Below are 27,340 nucleotides of genomic sequence, written 5' to 3' on the forward strand. Positions count from 1 at the left end.
TTGCAAAGATATCACTCACACTTAATCAAACACAGTGGCCTTACCTCTTTCTACTTGTGGAAATGGTCCTCTATATACATTTACTTGTGTATGTGATGTGTATAACCAAATTAAAGTTCACAATTTCCCCCTAGTGGCTTTCTCAGCCATTTTCATGTGTTAGAATGCCATCTCGATCTTTTGAAACAAGATGTCAAAGAAAAAGGCTGTGTCTTTAGTCTGCTCAAAATTTCATATTTTTTTAGACCAGAAAATACAACATAGTTACTAAACTTGATAATTTATAATGGAATTCTATGGTATCGACATAGTAATTTATGATTTTTTGGTTATTTCAAATTTATATCTAAAACCTGAAAAAATTATTTCATTTCAAATCTTCAATATAGAAAATTTCTTAAGGCTTAGCAAGCTATGAGAAGCAGCAACCTAATACAAAGATCATAACTAGAAGAGATAATTGTTTGCTTTACTTATTTATTTACTGTTCTATGCTTTATGAAATATGAATTTAAGAACTTACTTGTAAATATAGTGATAATCTCTACACGTATATAATATATAATGATTAAAATGTGACTTATTTCATAAAATGCTAGTCTAAAACACAGCCAAGACAGGTCACTTTGTAAAGGTCAATTGATACTGTAACATGACCACATATATGCCATATCATTGTAACCTCTGTATTATTAGCCAGGCACAACTGGAAGGTCAATATAATAAAAACAATAAATATATTTAAATGTATAATGTTATGAGATTTAATTTATTTAGACTAAATATTTGTGTTTTAACGTTATACTTTGTAGTCATTCTGGAATGAAAAAAAGCAAAATTTATATTTATTTCTTACTTTTTTATGGTGGTTATGATGTTGGTCAAATTGACATACCCCTATAGTTAGGGTAGAGAAAATAACAGACAGCATATAAAGTTTTACTGAAAAAAAATGTTTGAAATGTGTTAAGGAGGTTTTAGAGATTACACAAATAACATTTCAGATTTATGAGACTCAGAATAATTTTTTTAATCACAACATGAAAAATCACTTTGCAATTAGGCTAATAACAAAACAATGCAATATTTTAATAAACCAATCTTTAGTAACAGTACTTCACTAAAAAAAATCTGAATTTTTGTATACAAAAGACTTGCAATCATAATTAAAAGTCTACCAAATTTTGTAAAGATATTCACAGCATTAAAAGTTACAGTATAATTACTTAACATGTGCAAATGTGTATACAAACTTGTACATTTTATACCAAATCTCAAGAAAGGGTTCAAGGAACTACTGAAGATTAGGTGTATCAAATCAATTACTTTCATTAACATTAATGCCATGGTCATTTTGTTATATTTTTACCTCCTTGGCATCTGCGAGAGAAACAGTAAGGGACTTTAGAAGACCTATTCAAAGCAACAGGTGCTCTTCAAACTTAAAAACTTACATATTTCAGTGCAATTTATTTTTGCTTCCTTTTTATGTGCTGTTTAGATTTTGGACATAACAGTTTGCAGTATGGTATTCAATTAATGCATACATCAAAAGGATTGACCCACATAATTAAATACAATAGTAAAAACAAATGAAACAATATTTTTTTTCTACGAAGCACAAATAAATATATTATTTTATGCATGTAACTGAACATAAGTAATTAAATAGATCAGTGAAACAGTTAACTGTAATAATCCTTAAAGTTCCAAATTTTCACTATTTTGTCTTGACAAAAGTGAAAACTAAAAAACAAACAAAAAAGCACAAACTTAATAACCAGTATAGTTTCAATGTTAAATATTATCTTCATTTCACATTACCTGATTCCTCCTCTCCATTACTACTGTCATCAGTAGTACTACTTTCTATGTTTCCCTCCCCACGAGCAAAATCTAATTGTTTGTTTAAATCTTCATAACTTTCATCAGACTTTTCATCCACTTCTTCAGATTCATCTAAAACCAGATATTAATCTTTTCAATATCTTTGTACCGAAGTAAAAACTATTTATGTTTCCCTTTATGAATACAAAACCCATCATGATTAAACAAATTTACTCAATGAAACTGTACAGGTAGAGAAAAAAAAAGATTATATAATCACATGAGAGTAACATCATTTTTAATTACCAACATATTTGATTCAGTGTCTCTCCAAGAATATAACTTTGATTTTCACTTACAATCTTTTTAAAGAGTAAAGCTGCTTTTTACCAAGATAAACAAGAACAATTGTGTATAGTAAATAACCTTAAATATTTCCTACCACTGTAATTTTTTGTGTTACTATGACTTAAACAACACAATCCACGGATATGTTTTTCACCGTCAATATTTAATACAGTTTTAAGTTTTCATTTAAGTGCATAGCTTTTTACATAATATCACTTAAATAAAAAAAAATCTGCAGTTTTTGTAGGCCTTTTATTTTAAATTTTATTAACAGGATAGTTACAGCCATCTGAGTAAACTTGATAATCATTTTAAGATATGTTGGATTCAAACATCTCACATGATACTTACATGAAACACTCTTGCATAATGGTTTATTATCTTCAACATTTTTTGTACTAGTTTTTTGTGGTTCTGTCTTAACACTTGTTTTAATAATTTCTGTTTCAGGTATTAAATCAATCTCATCAGATACTTTTCCCAATGATTTTCTTATGCTTCTATTCTTGTTCTTCTTTTTAATCTTTAATTTTTCATCTTCACTTTCATTGCTTTCAGAAGAACTTAACTCGTAAAACTTCTTTAAGTCTTCTGAACTAGTATGACTTAAAGGACGACCACGCTTATCCATCAGATATTTGAGTTTGAAACGTTCATCACTAAACATAGATTTAAAACGCTTATCAATTGTAATTTTTTTCTCTTTTTTAGGAACAGTTCGAAAGCGTGGATCTTTGTCAATGCTTGCAAAACGTTCATCTTTCTGTTGGTTATCCATGGCTGTTCTTTTTAGTTTGTCTTCAGTAACCACTTATTAATACCAACACTTTAAATCTATATCAAAAAAAGATTTTATTAGCATGAATCAATGTATAAAATATCTATATTTAGATCTTTTGAAAAACAAACAGTTGTACAATTATTGGCATCTTTATATTCATAAAAATACCATATTCATTCTTTATTTTCATATAGTTTATCAAAAACAATACAACCATAATGAGTAATACGAATACAAGTTAATCTTAAAATATAATAAAATATAAAAAACAAATAATGTTACCTTTACACTATCACATGCAAACTAATAAAACATGAAACATTACTATGGGCTAAGCAAGAGCCTTACTTTAATAAAGGGGATACTATGTAAAATAAGTCACTTGCCTGGACTTCAATCCTGGTAATTTTGTAGATAAGGCATAAATCCCAAAACAAGAGTAAGCCAAAGGTATTAAGTTCAAAAATGTATATCAAACAATCCAAAAGCACTGTAGGCTTCTCCAATAGAATTAAAGAAATTCAGTTTAATAACAAACACCATATATCATTAAGCAAACCACTGCACAAGGTTATATTACATCATTGACATTCCCAATGTTTAAACCCCATTACTTTTACATGTACATGTATTTCATAGTTTTTAGTGAATGGGCTACAATGGAAATCAAATTTCTATACTAAGTAATTTGAAATAATGCATTTAGAATACAGAAATTTGCAAATTCATTTTTTGCTTAAGAGAGATACTGCTGTGATGGAAAAAACAAAATTCATGCATCATTGTTAAAATATAAAAAAACAAAAACAAAAACCTTCTTCCAGTTTAAGTATGTTGTATAGTTAAAAATATGATCTTTATTTTATTTATGATATTTTTTGAGTTTAAGAATTAGACAGTTATAGGTTCTGGTGAAATGTAACTCATATGCAGCTTAGACCTGCTGTCTTTACATCTCCAATACTTATTTTTTATTTTTTTTGGCAGAAGCTTCTAGCCTTCATTGGCAAATCATTTAATATACACAAATTTCTTCTGCCATAATATTCAACTTTTACTTTATGTACATAAATAAAGTCCAACAGTACAAATGTTTGTTAAACTCAAATGAAATTTAAGATTCTATCAAACCCTCACATTCATCAAGTAAGTGAAAAATAAAACAAACAGATCTAAAACCAGAACTAGATTCTAAAACCTAAATTTTGGGCTACTTGTGACTACTACACAGCAGCACTACCAGTATGCTATTACATTGTAATACACAAGTTAAGGTTACAGAGAAACAGAAGGCCCCAAATCTGCATGTTAATTTTCTGCTTATCACATATGTAATATAAAATATGGGTTAAAAACATGTATGTGAAATTGAAACTTTCAAACACTGAACAGACTTTTAAAATTTATAATGATGGAAATTAAAACAAAACATGGTTCAAAAAGTACAACCACCACACAATTACATGATAATGCTACTTCTTGCTAAAATATTTGTACTAATTATGGAATATGAATACAAATTTCAGCAAGAAGTTGCATAAACTGAATACTTTGTTTATAAACTTACTTAAGGTATCACTTATTTATCCTTCACACTCACTTCCTCAAGTTTATTTATATATTTAAAATAAAAAAATTAACATGAATAGTTGAGGTATCATACTCATTCGCAAAAACAAACAAAACAGTACTAATATAGACAGTTGGGTTCTTTTCATTTGTCATAAATAATCCAAATTAATATTATAATCATTTATATCTAACTTCCATGAAGTTGTTCTACTACTGTAGTATCAACTTATGTTGCCATAAACGTACTTGTTTGATTCCGTTAGATATCGAGAATTACTATATCACCAACAATAATAATAACCTGTGAAATACTTCTTAAGTTCTTTTTCAAGTTCACTTGGTCTGAAACAAAGTAACTGTGACATATGAACTTAACGACATTTGTAACGCTAAACCTACACACGTGGTATTACTACCGAGTAACAAGTATACTCTATAGTCTAAAGAAATTAACCCAAAAAAACCTCACCGATTCCCTCTTACCAATAATATCTATACACAATATTACGAACAGCGTAAAACATTAAATACAATTATATATGTGTTAAATATTTCTTTTCATTTACTTAGTCCGCTATCTAATATTGAATAATGAATTCGATAATATATCATACCATTATTCACATACCTGAGATGAATTAGCTCACTGTATGGTGATGTAAAACGAACCATTAACTCCAAGCATTCACGTATATATAACTCGACTTGCAATTTTATCCTCAAGGTATAACTTTCAAATGATTTCGCTTTCATCTTTGAAAAAATTACTTTCCAATATTATTACTCTGTTTAGGTTTATTTTTGTTTAAAGTTTGATTTAATCTGTAATAAATTGAAGAAATATTTTATGCTAAGTACGTTAATACTTCGAAATTTTGTCCCCTGGTTGATCAGCAGCAGCAAGTTTGAAGACTTATAACGCAAAATTCCGCGATTTGAAATAGTAGGACTGTTGCATTGTGAAGAAGTAAAAATACTGTTGGACATTTGTCCTGCACTGGTGTTATAAAGTGGCTCATTTGATAGTGTGAAGGAAGGCAACGTTAAAAATCAGGTTTCTATACCCATGTTGGACATAGCACTGATATCCCATCGTGTAGCTTTGCGTTTAACAACAAATAAACAAACTTTCACCGGTAGGTTATTTTAAGTTATCTGGTAAAAACAATTCAAAACTCAGACCATGTACATAAGAATAAACCCTTGTCTTTCTTTCTTAACCTTTTTACAAACTTCCTCCACTGTGTACAATATACAGTTATAGGCAGGGGCGTAGATCATGGAGGGGATGGGGGTGATACATCCCCCTTCATTTTAGGTGGGAGGTATGGTGCATACAATCATCCCCCCCTACAGTTTGGTCTGTTGAATTGTTTTATTGCATCACAGACCTACAAATTGTGTATTTGTTCTTGTGATTCTCGTGTTCTTACCAATTAAATTACATAATTAGGTCGAGATGTAAGCTTTTTCAGTAACCGAAATGTACATCTTTAATATAGGCGTGCTTCTAAGCTTTTCGATCTAAGCAATAGTTCGTAAGTATCAGTCAGTAGGCCTAAGTATAAATGCAAGGCTTGCAAGCACTATCACAGAATCTACCTACGTCTTGTACGTAGTGTAAGATTAAGTAAAATTTTCATCACAACAGATTGAACAGAGCATGAAATTCGAAAATATTACTCCAAAGTGTAAACTCCTGTGATCTAGATCTGGCAGGCCATTTGTAGCTTGTAGTTGCATCAATCTTATGTGTATATTGTACGGTTTTCCTACGCCATTTGTTCTTATGCATGTCTAGCCGGTTTTATTGTCGAACGCCTTACTCTCCTTAGCTGCCGAATCGCTGACCATAGTGCACGTTTGGTGTACAGTTAACGACAGGTTCGGGCCCATCGGATCCAGACGCGCCCTACATCATTCCCCTCCGCTCCCTTTAGTCTGAGCCTCGATTTTACCACAGGGCTCATTAGACCTGTGTTTGTGACCCTCATTAATCCATGAACTTTTAAATTATCACCACCCTCTAATAAAGTTTTGGTGCTTTATGGTAAAAGAACAATATATTCTCTATAATAGATAGTAAAATTATTGTATTTTCTTGCATAATTAGAACACAAAAGGAGCGATTTCAACAGCCTAAAGCCTCTACTGGAATTGTATTCCTAGTTTTTGTTTAGGTGTTTTTATTTAATAGACGTGCTTATAGACATTATATCACAACGTGTTTGCCTTTTGATTAGCTTTAACAGGTATATAATATGTTTGTGATTGTTTAAGTATTTTTCGAGAAACTTGCAATTACTTGTGTTGTAACTAGCACATATTTATTGTCCCAGCGATGCCCAGGCGGTCTGCCGGCTCGGTAGTCACTGTGAAGTTCGCACGTTCGACTTAAATACTTTGTACAGTTCATTCCTACTTCCATTCTATTCTATCTTCGTTCGTTGCACAAATAAAGACTGTATTTTAGCCTGTTGAGTCATCTGGGAAACAGATTCCAATTATGACAAGCAAGCGTCTGAAACTTTCCGATATTAGACAGTTCTGCAAGCCAGTTACTAGTACTACAAGTGACAATGCAGATACAGGATAATCCAACAACCTCAAACAAAGGAATAGAAACTTGCCATACAGAGGAAATACCATGTTCATCAGAGGACGAGTCTGAAAATGCTTGCGCAACTATTGCACATCATGAACCACCAGATAGTTGTGAAACAAGTTTGTGCAGTAATGAAAAATCTGACACTCCATAGACACAGTGTGAAAGCTATATCATCCAGACGCACAACTAATACCACGACAGAAAGCAAAATCTCAAAATAGCAACTTCCAGGGCAAGTGGTTTGATGAGTTCCTGTGGCTGCACTTCGACAATTAGACTCAAAATGTCATATGCTTTCATTGTGCTAAGGCAGAAAATAGAGGCCTTTTTACAGGGAAATTAGAGAGGCCAGTGGAGTATTCCTTCATATCCATCGGTTTTTGCAACTGGAAAAAGGCAAAACAGAAATTCAACGAACACCAATCCTCCTCTCAGCACAGGTTCGCTATATCTCAAGAAGATTCACTTGATGTAACTCCAGTGACTGTCCAGCTACATGATGGAAAAAAGAAGCAGCAGGAAGAATGCAAAAGAAGTCTAGCCAAAATATTGAGAAGTTTACCTTCCTTACTGCGTCAAGGTTTAGCATTACGTGGACATATTGATACAGAGTGGAACTTCCTGCAGTTAATGAAGCTCCTGGAAGAGAAAGATCCTGAATTGACGGCCTACTTGTCAAAGAAAACCACATTCACATCACCCCAGACTCAGAATGAAATTATGGAGATGTTCAGCCATCAAATACTGAGGAACATAGCACACGAAATGCAGCAAAGTAAACTCTTCGCATTAATGGTTGATGGCACTCAAGATGTTACAGGTGCCGAACAGGAAGCAATATGTGTGCGATACGTAGATGAGAACCTTGTCGTCCATGAGACATTTCTTGGTTTGTACAGTGTTTCCAATACAACTGGTGAAACAATATCCTCGACTATACTTGATGTACTGACTAGACTCAATTTATCACTGTCAGGATTAAGAGCATAAACTTATGATGGAGCCGCTAATACCGTGTTTCTCCGAAAATAAGACAGGGCTGATATTAATTTTCACTCCAAAATATGACACTAGGGCTTATTTTCGGGGGTTGTCTTATTTTGATATATTAAAAAAATGAAGTTACAAAGTAAAACTATTAAACTAACCATTTAAAATAAACTATTATTAAACTATTAAACTAACTGATTAATACTTAAACAAACTAATTAACTAACTATTAAACTAATTAATAAATTATTTTTTTTTATTTCTTTCCTCTTCTTGCCACTCTTAACTAGGGCTTATTTTAAGGGTAGGGCTTATATTAAAACTATCCCCAAAAATCACACTAGGTCTTATTTTATGGGTAGGTCTTACTATCGGAGAAACACGGTATGAATGGTGCGTACAGTGGATGCCAGGCAAAAATAAAAGAGAAGCAACCGTCAGCTTTGTTTTTTCATTGCGGAGCACACAAGGCTAATTTAATAATGCGACATGCAGTTGAAGCTTGTGAATGTGTTCGAGATTCTATCCAGTGGGTACATGAACTTGATGTCTTGCTTCAGAGGTCAGGCAAATACAAGACAATCTTTGAAAATATTGTACCGTCAGACAGCCACAATGGTGATGTTAAATACATCCGCCCACTGTGTCCAACACGCTGGTTGTGCCGCCTATTTGCAATTACATGTGCTAATGATCACTACAGTGACATTGTTAAGTCTTTGTCTGAATTAGCAAATGAAAAATCATAGTAGCGATGAAAGCACGAGGTCCACTGGACAGATATGAGAAAGGAAAGACAGTTTTAGGATTGTTGATGGCTCAGCATCCATTAGCTGCATTAGAGGAACTAAACCGTGCATTCCAAGCAAAATCAGCGACAGTATCTGACATGATTGAAATATCTGCAATGACAGTTGAGCAATTGCGGGTATTGCAAACAGAGGAAAATTACAACAAGATATTTGATGAAGTTGAGAAAAAGGTTACTTCCCTTGATCTGGTGCCTATTGAACTACCACGCATTCGCAGACCCCCCAGAAGGATCACAGGTGATGGCTCAGCACACCATTTTGCAACAGCTAGAGATTACTACAGAATTAATATTTAGAATTTGTGGACACAGTCATAGAACATCTGACCACTAGATTCAATGCAGACAATAGTGACTTGAGGCAATTTCTGGCACTTAAGAACAGGATCACATCTGGCAAGATTGACAACTCGGTTATAAACTTCTATCCAGAAATCTCTGCACAACGGCTCGAGTTTCAGTTCCCCATGTTCAAAGGAACAACAAAAGCAGTATCTCTGAAAGGTGCGAAGGATGCTTACTGTAAAATGCATGAAACAAGTCAGCAGATGTTTAGTGAAGTGTTTCTTCTCATGAAAATTTTGCTTGTATGTCCAGTATCCAGCTGCGAATGTGAACGCAGCTTTACTGCATTAAGACGGTTGAAGACGTGGTTGAGGTCAACTATGTCTCAGTGCCGCCTGAACCATGTGGCAGTTTGTCACACTCACAGAGATGAGGTCGACAAGATAAATATAGAAGAGCTTATGAAAGAATTCATAAACAGATCATCACAAAGGAGGTCTACGTTTGGGAACTTGTAGACTAGAGGACTAAATGAATCTTACTTCAATGAAAAGTATGAATAATTATGTGCTACATTGTATTGATGTGTAATTTTCAAGACTTCGCAAAGACATTTTAATTATTTTTATCAAACAACATGAACAGTTTTTCAGTAGATATAAACTTATCAAGGGTAATTACTAATTTTATTAATAATTGAAAACGTAATTCATGCAATGAAAGTTATTAGTAACCTTGTCAAGTATAATGGCCATCTTTTATACTGTGCAGTGTGCAGGAATAAATTCATGTGGCAGTTAATTTGTGACACATTTGTCTTTATTCTATTAACATTTTGAAAACTGTTCACAACATCTCACTTATACAAATCTACATGGAAACCTTGAAGTATCGTGGCAACAAGGTTACTCTGTGATTGCATGTTTACACCTTTCAGGTTCACGTAATCACAGATTACCAATTTGCAAATTGGACAGTCCATATAAGTGGTTGCAAAAATCATCACCCCCATAGGGTGTAAAAAAATCTACGCCCCTGGTTATAGGCCACGATTATAAAATGACGCAAAACTGCATTGCATTAATGTAAAGAATAAACTTACTTTTACCATTTCATCGTTGAAACAATAATAATAATTGAATGATTCGCTGTGATGGAGCCTTCATGAGACTCAGTGGTAAGTATGAAGTCCTATACAATAAACACCGGTTTTCGATACCCATGATAGACGCAGTACTGATAGCCAGCCCATTGTTTCGCTTTTCGCTTAACAACAAAAAAGAAACGCACTACCATCTATAAATGATACTACTATAATAAAAACTGTAACTTACAACACTAAATGTGTATATTTTGAACAGGTTTCAATATTTTTGCTTCTTAACATGAACGATTTTCTTTCTAGTAACTCAAAAAAAGAGCACATCCTGATGTTTTTGTTTCGCGAGAGCTTTAGCAGCTGGCCCGGCATGGCCAAGCGTGTTAAGGCGTGTGACACGTAATCTGAGGGTCGCGGGTTCGCATCCCAGTCGCGCCAAACATGCTCGCCCCCTCAGCCGTGGGGGCGTTATAATGTTACGATCAATCCCACTATTCGTTGGTAAAAGAGTAGCCCAAGAGTTGGCGGTAGATGGTGATGACTAGGCTACCTTCCCTCTAGTCTTACACTGCTAAATTAGGGACGGCTAGCACAGATAGCCCTCGAGTAGCTTTGTGCGAAATTCAAAAAAACAAACAAACAAACAGTCATAAGTCCTGAGTGATTTCCTATGTGCTAAATAAAGTCGAGTTGGGGATAACAGCAAACAGGAAGTGCCTGGGTGTACCTACCTTACATATACTGATCCTGGTTCCTAGTAGTTTCCCGTTAACGTCCGGAGGAAAAGGATATATTTTTCTAGTCAACATCGGAGTTAGGACTTAGAACTGAGCTTTCTTCAAAATGAGTAAACAAAGGTTATTACACCGCCAGTCGTTTTCTGGATCGCCTAAAGTTGAAGGATATTTAAGCAAACGTGGTAGACTGGTAAGTTCTGTGTCATCTATTATTTGTATTATTGTTATGTCGAGTTCTCTTTTAATTCTTTAGTCATTTTCTTCGGTTTTTGGTTTTTAAATAAACCCATCCAATTGTGAGCATAACAGTTACATATTGTATTCATACGTAAAAAGTAATATTGAAAAAGTTTTAAACAGCTCACAAACAAGTATAATAAAAATGTTCGCAAATCACATTCACAAAAACGCGATCAAATTCTAGTAATTTCCCCAGAAGTAAAAAAGAACGATGCAACGGAATAGATATTAGCAATTTTATATATTTTAAAGATCCCTGTCACCGTTAACAGTGTATATTATACCTGTATAATATTACTAAATTTATTACTTTCATCCTCTTGTTTTTCCTTAGCATGTTATCTTTAATCCTCGGATAAACTGTGCTAACAACGTTTGATGTCAACATTTTCCAGACTTGTAAAGAGTATCTTTAGGTAAATTTAACAAAGAGATCTTTATGGCCTTGATTTTAATCCTTACTCATATTAGCGAGAATATACTGTAAAACTTAGAATGTTCTTGTTCTCAATTTTTCGAAGGTAGTAATAAACATATCGCAAAAAAATGAAAAGTAACTGATATAAAAAAAAAATCCAGCAACAACAACTAATTATATTTAATAAGATTTACATGTGTTTTTCTTTCAGCAAAGCCACAGGAGGTTATATGCTATGTCTAGCGAGTGGAATCGAACCGCTGATTTTAGCGTTGTAAATCCAAAGATTTACCACTGTACCACCGGGAAACTTCGTGAATCATCAGGGCAGGAAAAAATGTCAGTTTTACCCATTAATTGATAAAAAGACATTAAATAATAAATGGTGCATGACACGTCATGTAATTTGTTTATTAGTTTATAATTACAGACAAAGCTACATACGAGTACTGTAACCTGTTTCTAGCGGTGTGAGTCCGCAGACATGCCGCTGTGCCACTGGTGAGCAGTCACATAATAGAAGGTTTAGGCAGTCTGCTCATGAAGGAAGTGAAGTGAGCGACAACTGCTTGGTTTAGATCAAAACATTAGCTAGTTTACATCAAGTGAAATATCAAAACACACAGATTGATACTTACTGATTACATACTCTGCCTGGCTGAGAAAGTTCGATTTATAATGAACTCCAACTACAAAGTGTGGTGGGTAATGCAAGAAACAATTAGCACATGAAAGTTCACATGTCGAAACAATTGCAATAGAACTACTATATTTATTCTTCTTTGATAAAACCTATTTGCACCAAGTTTTGTTCACATCCTTCTTGTGAAGCCATAAATACGAAGGACCAGAATACAGATCTTAGTTTGTGTTGTTTTTACATGAAAATCACACATTTACGAAGAACAAATATAATATTCTCAGATTCATTGATTACCTTACAGATAAAAATGGCGCCACAAATAACTGGACGTTCGATGTGTTGTAGATTTAAAATTGAAAATTTGACTTCACTTAGTTGAACAAAAGAAACTAAATTTAGGCTAAAACAAAGTCAAAGACGAGTGCACGAAGATGACGTACAACACTTTCCTGTTATTATTGAAAGATCTTTCCAGAAGAAATTCTGTATGAAGAGATTGTTTGTTTGTTTGTTTCGTGTGTTTTTTTAATTTCGCGCAAAGCTATACGAGGGTTATCTGAGCTAACTGTCTCTAATTTAGCAGTGTAAGACTGGAGGGAAGGCAGCTAGTCTTCACCACCCACCGCCAACTCTTAGGCTACTCTTTTACCAATGAATAGTGGGATTGAGCGTAACATTATAACACCCCCACTGCTGAAAGGGCGAGCGTGTTTGATGCGACGGAGATTCGAACCTGCGACCCTCGGATTGCGAGTCGAACGCCTTTGTACGAAGAGTGAGAAAGTATAAAGTTATATACACAATATAACAATGTTACCCCTCTCGGTGCGCAGGTGCTACTACGTCGGTAGTTCGGTAGTGATCTCATAATTGAAAGTAATGACAACATAGCCTCTAGATATTTCTAAGTTTACCACAGTATTGTTGCTACGGAAGTGAATACATGATCAAAACTGAGTCTCCAAAGCAGCAACCGCGAAAAAAATCTCTTCAAGTGAAACACACTCCTTGACCTTGTGTATTAGCATATAAAATAAGGTCAGACGGATTTCCGGTAATGAAAGTCTGTAAATACTCTAGAAGTGTAAATATCCTAAATATTTTCCAAACAAAGAGAGAGAGAAAGGAAAATATGGTATCTCCGAGTACCATGTAATAGTCATGCTGAGTTGATCTGGAGAAATTTTTTTTGTTTGTGGTAAATTTATGTGTATGTGCTTTGCTGGTTTTATTCAAGGTTGCATCGTTTTAAACGTACTGGCCAAAATAACTTTAAATAAATCATAACTTTATTCGAAAAAAAAGATTATATATATATATATTATTATATATCGTATACACCAGTTACATTGATAACCTAGGAGTTTTCAAACTGTAAAATACTTGGCTTTCCAAACTATGTTACAGATATAGTAAATAAAATAAAAAAGAAATTGATTAAGAAGATCCAACGTTAAGAACAGAGTCTGAAACCTACAAACAGTCAACAAGCTAGTTTTTCTTTAGAAAGCTGTTGAACAGACTTTTCATGGTACCATGAATTACTTTTCCTACCCATGTTTGTTTCAAATTACACATCCTGATGAATGGAAAACATACTTGACTTATTAAATTTCAATTAATAAATTATTATAAGACACTGGATAAAAATGTAGCATGCTAGAAAAAAGTGACCTAATATGAAACTATGGATTCATGATATACGTATGTCGGAAATCAAAGGTTTGAAGTAATAGAGTGATATATTATTGTACTCCGCTGTGGAATTCATAGGTCCCCTAATATCTCACAGAGGGTCCAGCGTACCCATCAATGAAGTTCTTCCATTATCCACAGTTACTTTTACAACTACCTCCGGGAAATTCATACTTGAAAACAAACTTCGATAGAATACCTGTCCGTGATACCTGACCATGAGCAACACTTATTTCTGTTAGTTTGTGGGTATTTGAATAAACATAATATTAACTTGGTTTCATCGAGGGGACTTAGAACACAAACTCTGATGCTATAGCCCCTTCCAGTCGTATAGCGTTATGTTTGCTGACTTTCAACGCTGAAAACCGTGTTTCGATACCCGTGGTGGGAAGAACACAAACAGCTTACTGTATAGATTTGTGCTTAACTACAAACAAGCAAACTGGTGCTATGTTCTGGCTTAGTAGCCCTAAAACCCTGCTTCTAGACCTCCACAACGCTATTATGACCTTCTTCTCGGTTTGCTTTAGCTCCAATTAGTTGATAGCTGCACCATATAGGTCCTTCCAAAGGACAATCCGAGTCTATGTGCAAATGAGCTTAATCCCATATCTCTAAAACTGTAGGAATGAATTAGCATAATATTATATGTAAATAATTTAAAACCCCGATCTTTATTTTCTCCAGGCTGGGTATTAATAGTTTACATGTCGTATTGAGAATCTGAATCTGCATCCCGTTGCCGAAAAATCCTATTCTGTACTTTAATGCTGTGAGTCCGTTACAACAGTCGTGGCTGGTAGGTTTTCACGTCTCTGTTAGAGTAGTCTAGTCACTGGAATGGGTACTTTTAAAATTAGGGACAGTTAATGCGAATAGCTCTTGTGTAGCTTTGTCCAAATTTCCAAAACAAACTATTGTTTTCCTCAGGATCTTATCTGCTAGATCTTATTTCTTGGATAACAGCTTGACATAGAACTTCACGTGAAAGCATACCATGCCTAAGAATATCAGTATAGCCCTTTTCTTTTTCAAACAGGTCTCATTACTCGTGATAGATACAGTCGAGACAGACCATGGTGTAGTTTGTGCTTAAGAAACAAACACTTTTATATAAGTGGTTATAGTCTTTCAGCTTGTGAAGCCTACTATTCTTTGAGAATAATTTAATTATATATTTTATTACAGAATTTACGATGTACTTGGAAGAGATATTGGTTTGTTCTTGAAGGAAGACAGTTCATGTATTACAAGTCGAAAGCAACTTATGAGGTAAGTTTTTCTTCTCACACTTCCGTTTGACTCTAAAGTATACGAGTCAGTGCCATATATAAGTATATATACACACACTCACACACACATACATATTTTGTCGTCCGGTATGACAATACTTTTTTGTCGTTGATAACGCAAAGATTTACACGCCTTAACAATTCCAGTAAACAAACAAACATTCCCCTAGGCCTTGAAAGTAACTGGATTTTTTTACATAAACTCCTTGATTTATAAAACATGAATAATTTCTATGAGTTATGTTATTCTATCCAAAACAAATCTACTTCTAATGTAGTCTACTTTAAGTTTTTTTCTACTGTTAAGTTCAGTAACTACGGATGTATTGGAGCACCCACCTCTAACTAGAACATTTGTATATGCCATTATTTCGTACCTCAGTTTTTTCTAGTCTATCAATTCAAAGTTAGAATTGATTAGTTCACAGAACTCTGTCGTAGCCCTTCAGGAATTTCAGGAACAAGCTAAAAAGTTTTCAGTGTATAATTCCGAGGGAGTTTTACACTCATCGCACATTAACATATATGAATTTCTATAGAGCACAACTTCATTCCTTGAAGTATGACACAGAAAGAGGGGTAAGCAATTGTGAACATTACTGACCATTGTTGTTGTACGTAACCACAACGAATGTAGTCTCCAAGCTACATAAATTTTCTTTGTTTTTTTGGCGAAATGTTCTTAGCTTAGAGCTGGTTGAATGGACGCATGAAAATAAATCCTTACGAACTTGTAAAACTATTTGTGAAACACGCTTTTTATTTCAGTCAAAATTGCTTTTATTTAACGGCAACCTTGTTGCACAGAAGGCTTATAACATTAAAATACTGTTTTCGACACTCGAGATGGGCAAAGCATAGATAACTAGTTGTGAAGGTTTGAGCTTAAGAGCAAACAAACAACTTTCATTCAATGTAAATAATGAGCAAACCCCTAGGTACACAACTGTGCAACGTGTCCTTTTTCAGATGTAATCATTGGCTTGAATTATTTCTTTAAAGTCTGTAGTAATAAAAACGATAAGTAGAATTAGAACTTTTATTTGTTTTTTTGGTTTTTTTAGGGATGTGCGTGCTCTTAATTATTTAGTACCATTAAAAATAAATTTTATTAATACCGCTGAAGACAGGTGTGCCTTATAATAGAGCTCTAGATTTTGAAACTAGAGAGTGGATTTTAATCTGAGCGATACAACAAAATGTTCTCGCTTTAATCTTTACTACGTTATAGGAGTAATTGTTAATCCCTTAGTCCCTTAGTTTGAAGGGTGGGTGGTAATATACTGCTGACTGACTTTTTTTTTTTCTTTTTTTGGCCAATAATTCAATATTAAGGACGACGGCAGATAATTTTAGTAGCTTTGATATAAATACGTACCCTTTTAAAAATGTTATTTTTGAATAAAAATTCTAAATGTTCACTTTGAACTCTTAAATTAATTCACCTCACTTAGAGCATATACGCGTTTGAAATTATTTGCTACCTACTTTTGATGCGATTTAAATTTTCTTTCACAAAGTACAACAAACAGGGAAGCGATTGCCTGTATTGAATTTTTTACACCTGTAATGTCGTAACGAGTGTGTGTCTTTCTTATAGCAAGTGGCCCGGCATAGCTAGGTGGGTTGAGGCGTGCGACTCGTAATTTGAGGGTCGCGGGTTCGCATCCCCGTCGCACTAAACATGCTCGCCTTTTCAGCCGTGGGGGCGTTATAATGTTACGGTCAATCCCACTATTCGTTGGTAAAAGAGTAGCCCAAGAGTTGGCGGTGGGTGGTGATGACTAGCTGCCTTCCCTCTAGTCTTACACTGTTAAATTAGGGACGGCTAGCGCAGATAGCCCTCGAGTAGCTTTGCGCAAAATTAAAAAAAACAAACAAACGTCTTTCTTATAGCAAAGCCACATCGGGCTATCTGCTGAGTCCACCAAGGAAAAATCGAACCCCTGATTTTCATCGTTGTAAATCCGTAGACTTACTGCTGTACTAGCGGCGGTCGTGTCGTAATGAGAACGCTTGAAAAATTATCAGAAAATGTAATCAGTGTAAGTCTATTCCTTTTTCTTTCAGTGTTTGGGAGTTTGTAAAGGTATGATGGACTTCTCCCAGATCCAGTCTATCCGTACGATTAAAAGTACATTCTGCTTTGCATTTGATGTGATCACCAGAAGGAAAGTAATCCATCTAGTAAGTTTGGTATAAGCTGAATTTCAATGAATGTAAAAAGAATAGATAATTTATTAGTCATAAAACTAAACTTGTTTTGAATTAAAACCGTCATAATCACGTTTAACAGTTTTATTGAATTAATTCTGTGGCTTAACAATACTGTTGCATTAATACCTTTACTAATTATTAAAATGTTGTGATATTATATCACTACCGTTACTCTCATCTTTATAACAATGTGATAAGAATAATATTGTTACTTAAATGTCTAGGTGATCTTAAACAATATTGCTGAAAATGATAACTTTATTATAATACTTTTAATAACTTTTTTTAACATTGTTTTACTATAATAATAACAATACATTTTACATTCTTATTGCTGTCTGTTTGAGGTGTGTTTTGGTTAGTGTGTCTTTGTGTTCACTGATTATGGTTGATACGTCACCGTAAAGAATGAGTAACCTTTAAGCGTTTCAAGTTCTGTTTAGTTTGCTACGAAATAAACTTAAAAATGGCGAAAAGATGTAATTCAAAATAAATTAACATCAATTTTTCAGAACGTCAACCTAACAGAAAACTTTCATATCATGTTCCAAGTAAATGCAGACAGCCCAAGTATTCCGGCACTTCCGGGAACTGCTCGATCTGCATGATGCACTTCCTCCTCCTGAAAATAACTGAACACCTTCCTGAGTTACAAGGATAAATATACTTTCTTTTCAAAATCTTGATGTTTGGCAAACACAGTATCATACAGACTGATTTTTAGTGACGTATGTGTACACAAGTACAAAACAAAATCGGTTGGTTAGTGGAAATAAGGAAGTTAAAACTGGTTAGTCAATAACCTACTTGTCCATCAAACAGATAAAGTTACTCTGCTTATCAATAAAAGTGTTAATACTGATACCAGCCGTTCTGAGATACATTTTTATTTGAAGTGGGTTCCTCGTCATAACGAAAGTTAACAACGGTTTCGGCGGTTTGGTATTGTCGTCCCGAAGTCAGTCTCACGAACTGTCTGTGAATGTAAATTGACACCTTGTAGGTAATAGCGGGAAGGCTCACTCAAACAAATATGGAGTACAACTCAAATTAATGAAAAACACGGTAGATTTAGGAGTAAGATGGAAAAGACTTTACTTTAGCTAAGCAATGGTAATGATGAATACATGACTTATACGAACCTGCCATGAGAAGATATATTTATACATCATGTTACAATTTCATTGTCAGCTGCAGTGTACTTTTGACGTGTTCTTGCCACACACACGCACATGTATATATATACCTCCAAAAAAAGAGACTAAAACTAAATTTCTGCTCAAGCGGCTAATAATATAGATACATGTTGATAATAATTAATAAAAATGACAATTATTAAAAAAAAAAATAAATACAACATGGTAATAATCGATCAAATTAGTCTGAATGGTTATGATTTTGTAACGTAATAAATGCCGCACACACATAATTAAATGACATATACTACATGCTACATTAACATTGGATTTTCCCCCTGTTTTTTCAGGCTGCTGTTGACAATGAAACCCGAGAATTATGGGTCGAAGCCCTTCAGAAGCTTATTGGACCTGCTGAAGTTTCTGGACCAATGAATGCACAAAGAATATCAGCACCAAGACTGTAAGTAGCTTTTAAAGTAATTAAATTATTTTTCCGTTGTTTGGTTGCTGTTACAGCTATTTAAAAAACATAAACGTATCCAAAGGTTTACATGTATATTCATTTCATTATTAAGCCTGGCATGGCCAGCTGGTCAGGGCGCTCCACTCATAATCCGAGGGTCGCGGATTTGAATCTCCCTTATATCAAACATGCTCGCCATTTCAGCCGTGGGGGCGTTATAATGTAACGGTCAATCCCACTATTGGTTAGTAAAAGAGTTGGCGGTGGGTGGTGATGACTAGCTGCCTTATCTTTAGCAGTCTTACACTGCGAAATTAGGGACGACTAGCGCAGGTAGACCTCACGTGCTTTTTGCAAATATCAAAACAAACAATCAATTTTGTTACAGATGTAGCAAAGCTTCGACCTATACAAAAGAACGGAAAGTTTTTGTTTATTGAATTATAACGCTTTCGTAGTGCTTTAGCCAATTTAAACATTTTTCATAGAAAAATGCGTTTTGGTGAAATATGTCACGTGACAAAATACTATGAAAAATTAGGATTGATTCAAAACATTCACTAGTTATTTATAAATCATCATTTATGTATAGTTATTGGTCAGCGGTGTTTTGTAAATAAAAGCCACAATTAATATACATACTCCTACTATTTCGATATTTGTATAGATCCAGACTTTTCGAATCGCGAGATCCTAAGAAAATCTACGAAGAAGACACAATTCAAGATGGGAATAAGTTTCAGTCGTGCAGTGATGACGAGAAAAAAGAAGTTTTTATTGACCACACCTCAGAGACTAGGTCTCTTCTTAAAGATGACAGCAGTAATACGAAAGAGGGTAAATCATATCTCTTCTTTTCTGAGGATGAATGTGTTATTAATAGTCCTGGGTTTGAGCATACTCATAACTTAGACATTATCCGTTCTACTTTGCCACAGGACAAACAGCGACTTTTTGCAACAGAAACCACTCATGCTACTAACTTTACTCCTTCAAACGACGGAAAAGAAACGTGTATCCATTATCCTACGAACTTGAGTAATGATTCAATGGGTTCCAAGGTCAGCTTGCGCACTGCCGGTTCTGAAGAGGTATCTGGGTACACCTCTTCAGAACAAAACCAGTGTGAGAAGAATGTTATTATTCCTGAGATTTACACTAAACAGATACGTGAGGAGACACGCTACTCAAGTGGATGTGATAAGAACCGCTTTAAACAGCCCTGTGATGCTGACGTTCCAGATAACTTAAGTCTTTTGGTTCTGACTGGAGATACACCTAAATCATTATCTCCGACGAGCTCTCTTCCTGAAACTACAGACTCACATGCTGTTGAAGAGCTGAAAGATTTTATCACAAGTCTTGGAGAAACCCAAGAAGTAGAAGAATCTTTACTTGGTAATAGCACCGCAATAAATTCGATGAAATCTTTGTTGGATGACATGAATCGAGAAGAGAATGTTAACAGTTAATTTTTTACAATTAAGAAACAAAAGAGTAAAACGGATATACAATTTCCACCCTATTTATTGACCAAGAGAATTTCATATATTGTGTATTTTTTATCAGGTTCTATCCTTCTTTATTAAAAATGTTTCCACCTTTTTATTTGTATCTAAAAAAAGTATATCACATTCATTTATTTGTACTGAATGTATATTTTACAGAGAGGGAAAAGAAGAGTTCGAGTGATGGGTAGCTTCAATCTGGGTTAACAAGTACTGTTTAATCTGCTTAAGTGACTGGGTTAACAAGTACTGTTTAATCTGCTTAAGTGACTGGAATGAGAGGCTTAGATGCAAGCTGAGTTGTTTAGCTTTACTGAAAAGAGACTAAAAATGTCACTTTTGTTTTAAAAGTTGATTTCGAATTGCGTTTTCTTATTTAGTTTATTGCAGTTGAAACACGTTAAAATGTTTTCGGAGCCTATAGCAATAACTTCACAACTGGTTTGTTTGTTACTTTAACACATATATGTACTTCTGAAACTTGATTTTTTTTTTTCAGTTTTTCGTAGCAATGTTAGAATTCTAATACACTACAAAGTATTCAGATTGTGCAAGTTTGCAAAGTGATGGTTTTTGTTAATATTCAAATATACCTTCAATATTAGTAAATATTCATTGAAACACTAGTGAAGTGATGATGTTTGACCTGTTATAAACAAAACTTTTTCTAAACTATCTTTAAACTCATAGCCAAAAAAAGAAAGAAAGAAAAACAAAGAGATGGGTGATTGGAACATAGACTATAGCTATTTTACTTTAGTCTACAAGTTCGGTTAAGTTCGTTCTTCAAGAACTATCCTGCCAAACACTAAACTTCATCACTGAACATAACTTTAATTAAGACACGAAATTCACCAAACTTTGTCGTAATGAAGAAACTTGCTAATATTAAAAGGAAAATGCGTCTTTAGTACACGACTTGAGAAACATCTATATCCTCAAATACAGCTGACCTGATGCAGTTCACAGCTTATTTACTTCTTTTGCCTCCCCATGGCATGTCTGCGCACTCACATTGCTAAAAACAGGGTTTCGATACCCGTGGTGGGCAGAGCACAGATAGCCTATCGTGTAGCTTTGTACTTAATTTTAAACAAACAAACAAATTTACTTTTTAATTAAAATATTTGTGTACTACATATTTTGTGGGTATTTAAAAGGTTTTATTCGTAACAACCAAATATGCGTTTCTAGGTGTTAGTACTTGTTTTTAAGCGAAAATCTTCTCAAAAGGCTATCTGTGCTCTGCCCACCGCAGGTAACGAAACCCGATTTCTATCAGTATAAGTCCACAGACATACCGCTGTGCACTGGGGGCACTTTTAATGCATCTAGTATTGTACACGATGACACAATATCGTTATCACCACGTGACGACTAGCTTCGGTTTCAACTTTAGTTTTTTATTTGAAAAGTATTTCACAAAAACAACATTTAACCCTTATACAATTTCCTAAGAAATGAAAATTACACTCACTATAATTTCTTTGGGCTTTCTCAACTTATCTAGATCTAAAATACGCATACACAGTGTATTAAAAACCATTTTATTATCATTTTGTGAATACGCATTCGGACGTTTCTACATATCAGTTAAACTTGCCTTCATTACAACTTTATATTTACTTTATTTTACAAGAGCTTAGTTTAACTTCGTTTCATAGACTACTATAAACATCTTTTAGCTACTTATTTCTTTACCATGGACTTTACTCTTCATTTTTATGAGTTATTTGTTTCACCTTGTAAAACCGTGTCACATACTGAACACTTACAAGTGTTTCATACTCTGTACACTATTATAAATACCCTTACTTTACTTTATTGTTCACTTTGCCTGTAGTTTTATTAAATGAAGTTATGTTTATGTAAGCTTGTCTGTCTGGCAAAGAAATCTTTTTCAGATAGACCAGGACAAAATGTCTGAAAGAAAGAGCATCATGAAAATGATAGAATAGATAAAATTCAAGCGAAATGTATGAAAACTACCAGAAATGTTTAAGAGGTCGCGGATGGAGAACCTCTTGTGATGTGATTTATGATTGAGATCATAGTCAAAAGTACTGCTAACAAAAGAAACTTATACTAAAGGAAAAAGTAATGTATTCTAATCATTACAGGTTTTGGGTTTCTCATGTGTTTGTTTGTGACAGTATGATCTTAGTTTCATTATATTATACAGAATTGACTTCCTTATTTTATAAATTACTTTTTAGTTCTGATCTACAGTGTAATAGTGTTAGGACAAAGTCAAAAATTAGATTTCAGGCTATTTACAAAGAACAATGGAAGTTGAATTACGGGTGAAACATCAAAATTTAATTAATTTTCGTATTTACTATAACATAAACTCAGTGAAAGTGCTTGAGTTCAGCAAACAGTTAATATATTGTGTGTTCCCCTTTTGCTTTAATAACTGCAGAAAGCCTTTCAGGCATCCTTTGGGATTTTACTCCAACTGTCTCTAATAAGCTCTCATAAGGTCTATTTGGAAATAATATTTGATTTGTCAACTTTTTGATCTATGAAATCCCAGATCTGCTCAATTGGGTTGAGATCGGAGCTCTGCCATTGGATTATTTGAATGATTCCAGCAGCTATTTTCTTAGCTAAGTAATTTCCGCATAGGTTGGATGAGAGTTTGGGGTCGTTATCTTAATGGTATTAGAATTTGTTTTTACCGATAGTACACAAACCACTGGGTATACTATGACGGATCAATATCTAATTATACTTGCGCTGTTTCATTATTCCATCTATTTTGCAAATATTTGCTGTTTCCTCAGCAGAAAAAACACCCCAAACTATTACACTGTCTCCCCCATGCTTCATGGGAGGTACTATACATTGAGGTAAATATCTGTCACCTTTGTATTTTCAAGACGGTGGGTATGAGTATTAGCACGTTAATTAAAATATAGTACAGAACAACGTATCGATCTCTCTTTGTTAACATGAAGATGACCTAAGAAAGTCGAAACGTTATTCTGTACTTTATTTTAATCAAAGTGCTAATACTCATACCCACCGTCTTGAGAATACAAAGGTGACAGATATTTATGCTTTGAATAAAATATTTCAAACTTGGACTCATCCGTCCATAACATCCTTTTCCATGATCAACAGTCCAGTTATTGTACTTTTTGAGCAAATTTCAGTCTCTTGACAATATTTGGAGATCAAAGTAAAAGTTGTTTTAACTACTAAAAAACCAAATATTCTATTCCTGTCCAGTCTTCTTGATATTGTAGATCTGGACACTTTTCTTTCAGTTGGTACATTATTATTTATCTCCTGCTTGAGATTAGTGTCAGTCTTCCTTCTGTCCCGAAGGCTGCATAAAACAGGATACTTAATATCAGTATCATTGAATTTAGGTGTTCTATCGAAGTCTCGATCTTAACAGTGTTTGGTGAGTATTTCAAGTCTGCAGCAATTTGTCGGAGAGCCCAACCAGCATCGGGTAAAGCTTTTATGTAAACTCTCTGCTCTACTAACAAATATATAGGGTTTTTTGGAAGTGATGTGGAACAAAACTTAATATATTGTGTTAAACACTGTTTTTATCAAAGTTTGTTTACGGAGTGCTATCTATTAAATTTATTTCTTTCAGCATATACCAGTACCATACGTAAGCTCCTTGCTAGATTGTTTCTGTATAATTAAGACACTGCGTGGAATACCACGACAGTTATTTCTTTCAAACAAAACACTTATATCATGCCCTTGGTACAAATGTATAGGAAATCTAAAGAATGATAAGTATTTTCATCATGGGTCATTCATTGTCAACAGGCGTCACTGAAGCTTGTTTTGTTTGTTTTTTGAATTTCGCACAAAGCTATTCGAGGGTTATCTGTGCTAGCCGTCCCTAATTTAGTAGTGTAAGACTAGAGGGAAGTCATCACCACCCACCGCCAACTCTTGGGCTACTCTTTTACCAACGAATAGTGGGATTGACCGTAACATTATTACGCCCCCACGGCTGAAAGGGCGAACATGTTTGGCGCGACGGGGATGCGAACCCGCGACCCTCAGATTACGAGTCACTGAAGCATTACTATAGTGCTGAAATTTATATTCTGTAATGGCATGGAAGAATTATTCCCATAGAATGGAAACAATGAAAAATATTCTTTTGTCCTAACACTTTTACGCAGTATTGTACATAACTATTTACTTTTAATCAAGAGCTGATTGTTTAATGAAACAATTTTAGTGCTACTTGCCTTAGCCTGCACCTTCAACTTCGTAATTTTGGTTTCATAGAACTTTGTATCTTAATTTTTCATATTACATAAATTACGCTAATTTAAAAGTTTAGGAGTTTTGACCAAATTACCTTGACCCAACTTCTGGAAAGAAATAATAAAACACTAAGTTCAAGCACAAAAACGGGTGGAGTAAGTTAAGCATGAACTTTATAATTTACAAAAGCACACGGAACAGACTACAAGAATATCATTAAATAGGGTAGTACTAAAGAGTAAGGATAGTGATGAAACAAAATGGCGGCCATAAAAATCGCTCGTTTAAAACCACCTTTAAAACCTCTAAATATTAACAATGACTTTCTCAGTATTGCCTGAGCAAAACTAAAGCTTATTGTACATATAAAACCGCCTATGTTGCATCATACATGTCTATGGAGTGAATCAAAATTTTACTATTTCTACGAATTCTCATCTGAGTAAGTACATCTACATTTTTAGACAAGCACACACAAAAAATCACGAACCTATCACTCTAATTCTTTCACAGAACTTTTCTGACTTGGTTCCCAATAACTGCTTTCTCGAACCAAAAAGGATATTAGTATATATATCAAACGGACAATGTACTACTTCGGCCATGTTATTAGATTTGAGGGTGGACTGGTAAAAAATCTGATGAATAATAAAATCGAATCGGGTTTACGAGTTCCCAATCCTTGTTATTGCTGACGCAAAAATATCTACAATAATAAAAAAGCTTGTCTGTGCATATGTGTTTGTGCGACCGTCATAGCTTAAAGAGTAAAAAAAAACTAGAGACTTGAAACTCTGCAGGCATACTAAGAAGGTTCTGATAGGGGTGCATTTGGGTATTGTTTTTTAAATTTGACTAAAAAAATTGGTAAGTTTTTTGCCCTACAGCCCTTAAGCCCCATAATTTGCTTTTTGAAGGTCTGTAAAAAGTATCATATATTTTTTCCAATTCTCACTTATTGAATGAACAATATGTGAATGTTCTCTGCCAAATACTGTTGATATAGAACAAAACGGTAAAACATTATACCAAAATATACAATCCGACTTTCCGTTTTAATTAAGGTGGCTTCATTTCCTAGTTCGATTCAGCTTTGCCTTAAATATCAACAAGGCGTAGGGCAATTCTTCAAAGTTGTGGGTCTCAACTTGTAAAATCAGTGCTTTTATTATGGCCAACTTTATGTAGGTTGCTTCAGGATTGCTGATGGCAAGAACCTTTCCATCTTGTCAGTGAATGGAAAACAACCAATATTCTCCATCCTGAGGCATTTCAGTGATAAAAAAATTGCAAAACACCCTGTTAAAATGTTATATAAAATTCTTAGTGCAATGATAAAGTATTAAGAAATAAATACATAATTCTTAACTTGCACCAAAGAAATTTTATTGTACAGTAAAATTGATGTCTTCTGTAGGTTTCTGAGAAAAAAAATTGAAAATATTTTTGACTCCATCTCATATCTAAAATAGGTTCCAAATAAACACAGTCGACCAGTAAAACACCAATCTAATATCCGACAAAAGCCTGGTACTTTGGCTAGTAGGTAATAAAAAGGAAGCAAACAAGTATAATAATTTTTATTTTATATTATAAAGACAATAGGGATCAATATATATATACTTAAACTATATAGTTATAGTAATTTGTTTGTTTGTTTGTTTGGAATTTCGCACAAAGCTACTCTAGGGCTATCTGTGCTAGCCGTCCCTAATTTAGCAGTGTAAGACTAAGGCACTATATCACCACCCACCGCCAAGCTACTCTTTTACCAACGAAAAGTGGGATTGAGTCACATTATACGGCTGGGAGGGCGAGCATGTTTTTTAATACGCGCTTGGCCATGCCGGGCCGTTATAGTAATATAGAAAGTTTTAATACCACAAAAAGTAATGAAACAAGAAAGTCAAATTACAAAAAGTAGTTACTTAAAATTAAATATTTGTATCCCTACTTTGGCCGAAACTAATATAATTACAGTGACTTTGGTTCAGAATAACATAATTACAGTGATTTGCGCAAAGTAGAGATAACTTATTTCAAATTTTAAGTAACCCAATTTTTGTAGTTTCAACTCTTTTGTTTCGATATCTTTTATAACATATAGAATTACTTCGAACACGTCAACAACAGAAAAGAAGCCAAAACAAGTAAACAATTACAAAAACTTTATTCTTAAATGGGTCAGCGTTCCCGACTGAGTAGTGAAGGGTCTTTTCTTTGTGTACCGTTGGTGTTTTTTGATTAACGTGGCAAAATATTTGACGATTGGCGCTGTTGACACACTATCTTCCTTTAAAACTATCAGTGCAAAATTAACTTGACATAGACTGACGGTCATGGCACCTAACTTGCAATCTGCGGGTCGCAAGTTTGAATTTCATCACCAAACATGTTCACCTTTCTGGTCACGGGG

The 27,340-nt window shown here is 34.1% G+C and overlaps 2 protein-coding genes across 15 annotated transcripts in view; one reads left to right on the forward strand and one right to left on the reverse strand.

The window, feature by feature from the left end:
- LOC143235189 (ESF1 homolog) overlaps window positions 1–5,627 on the reverse strand; it is a 35,576-nt gene extending 29,949 nt beyond the window's left edge. For 3 of the 9 annotated variants that reach the window (XM_076473106.1, XM_076473110.1, XM_076473100.1), the window contains exons 1-3: window positions 4,775–4,989; window positions 2,527–3,009; window positions 1,825–1,959 (exon numbers count right to left, since the gene is read on the reverse strand). In XM_076473106.1, coding sequence (XP_076329221.1) covers window positions 1,825–1,959; window positions 2,527–2,953 — 562 coding nt within the window. In that variant the 5' untranslated portion in view covers window positions 2,954–3,009; window positions 4,775–4,989. Of the gene's footprint in view, window positions 1–1,824; window positions 1,960–2,526; window positions 3,010–3,342; window positions 3,456–4,774; window positions 4,990–5,142 lie in introns of those variants that run through there. The other 6 variants (XM_076473109.1, XM_076473103.1, XM_076473107.1 and 3 more) reach the window with 5 other exon arrangements.
- A 5,456-nt stretch (window positions 5,628–11,083) lies between these two features.
- On the forward strand, window positions 11,084–21,302 carry LOC143235190 (uncharacterized). Of its 6 annotated transcripts, XM_076473114.1 has the most exons (7): window positions 11,111–11,248; window positions 11,633–11,714; window positions 11,928–12,055; window positions 15,246–15,329; window positions 17,420–17,536; window positions 19,053–19,165; window positions 19,836–21,302. In XM_076473114.1, the coding sequence occupies exons 4-7, from the start codon at window positions 15,300–15,302 to the stop codon at window positions 20,638–20,640; spliced, it is 1,065 nt and encodes a 354-aa protein (XP_076329229.1). In that variant the 5' UTR covers window positions 11,111–11,248; window positions 11,633–11,714; window positions 11,928–12,055; window positions 15,246–15,299; the 3' UTR covers window positions 20,641–21,302. The 6 variants fall into 6 exon arrangements, with proteins under 6 accessions (XP_076329226.1, XP_076329230.1, XP_076329228.1 ...); XM_076473115.1 differs by lacking the exon at window positions 11,633–11,714 and having other exon boundaries at window positions 11,086–11,248; XM_076473113.1 differs by lacking the exon at window positions 11,928–12,055 and having other exon boundaries at window positions 11,108–11,248.
- Window positions 21,303–27,340: the final 6,038 nt, after the last annotated feature.

The sequence above is a fragment of the Tachypleus tridentatus genome, chromosome 12 (genome assembly GCF_004210375.1).
Source record: "Tachypleus tridentatus isolate NWPU-2018 chromosome 12, ASM421037v1, whole genome shotgun sequence".
NCBI classification, from domain to species: domain Eukaryota; kingdom Metazoa; phylum Arthropoda; class Merostomata; order Xiphosura; family Limulidae; genus Tachypleus; species Tachypleus tridentatus.

What these genes read in the sequence shown, in the direction of transcription:
- LOC143235190 (XM_076473111.1), top strand. Translation starts at nt 11,165, where the DNA reads ATGAGTAAACAAAGGTTATTACACCGCCAGTCGTTTTCTGGATCGCCT. An exon ending in TAAGCAAACGTGGTAGACTG is followed by an intron (nt 11,249 to 15,245) that starts GTAAGTTCTGTG and finishes ATTTTATTACAG; the next exon opens with AATTTACGATGTACTTGGAA. An exon ending in GAAGGAAAGTAATCCATCTA is followed by an intron (nt 17,537 to 19,052) that starts GTAAGTTTGGTA and finishes CTGTTTTTTCAG; the next exon opens with GCTGCTGTTGACAATGAAAC.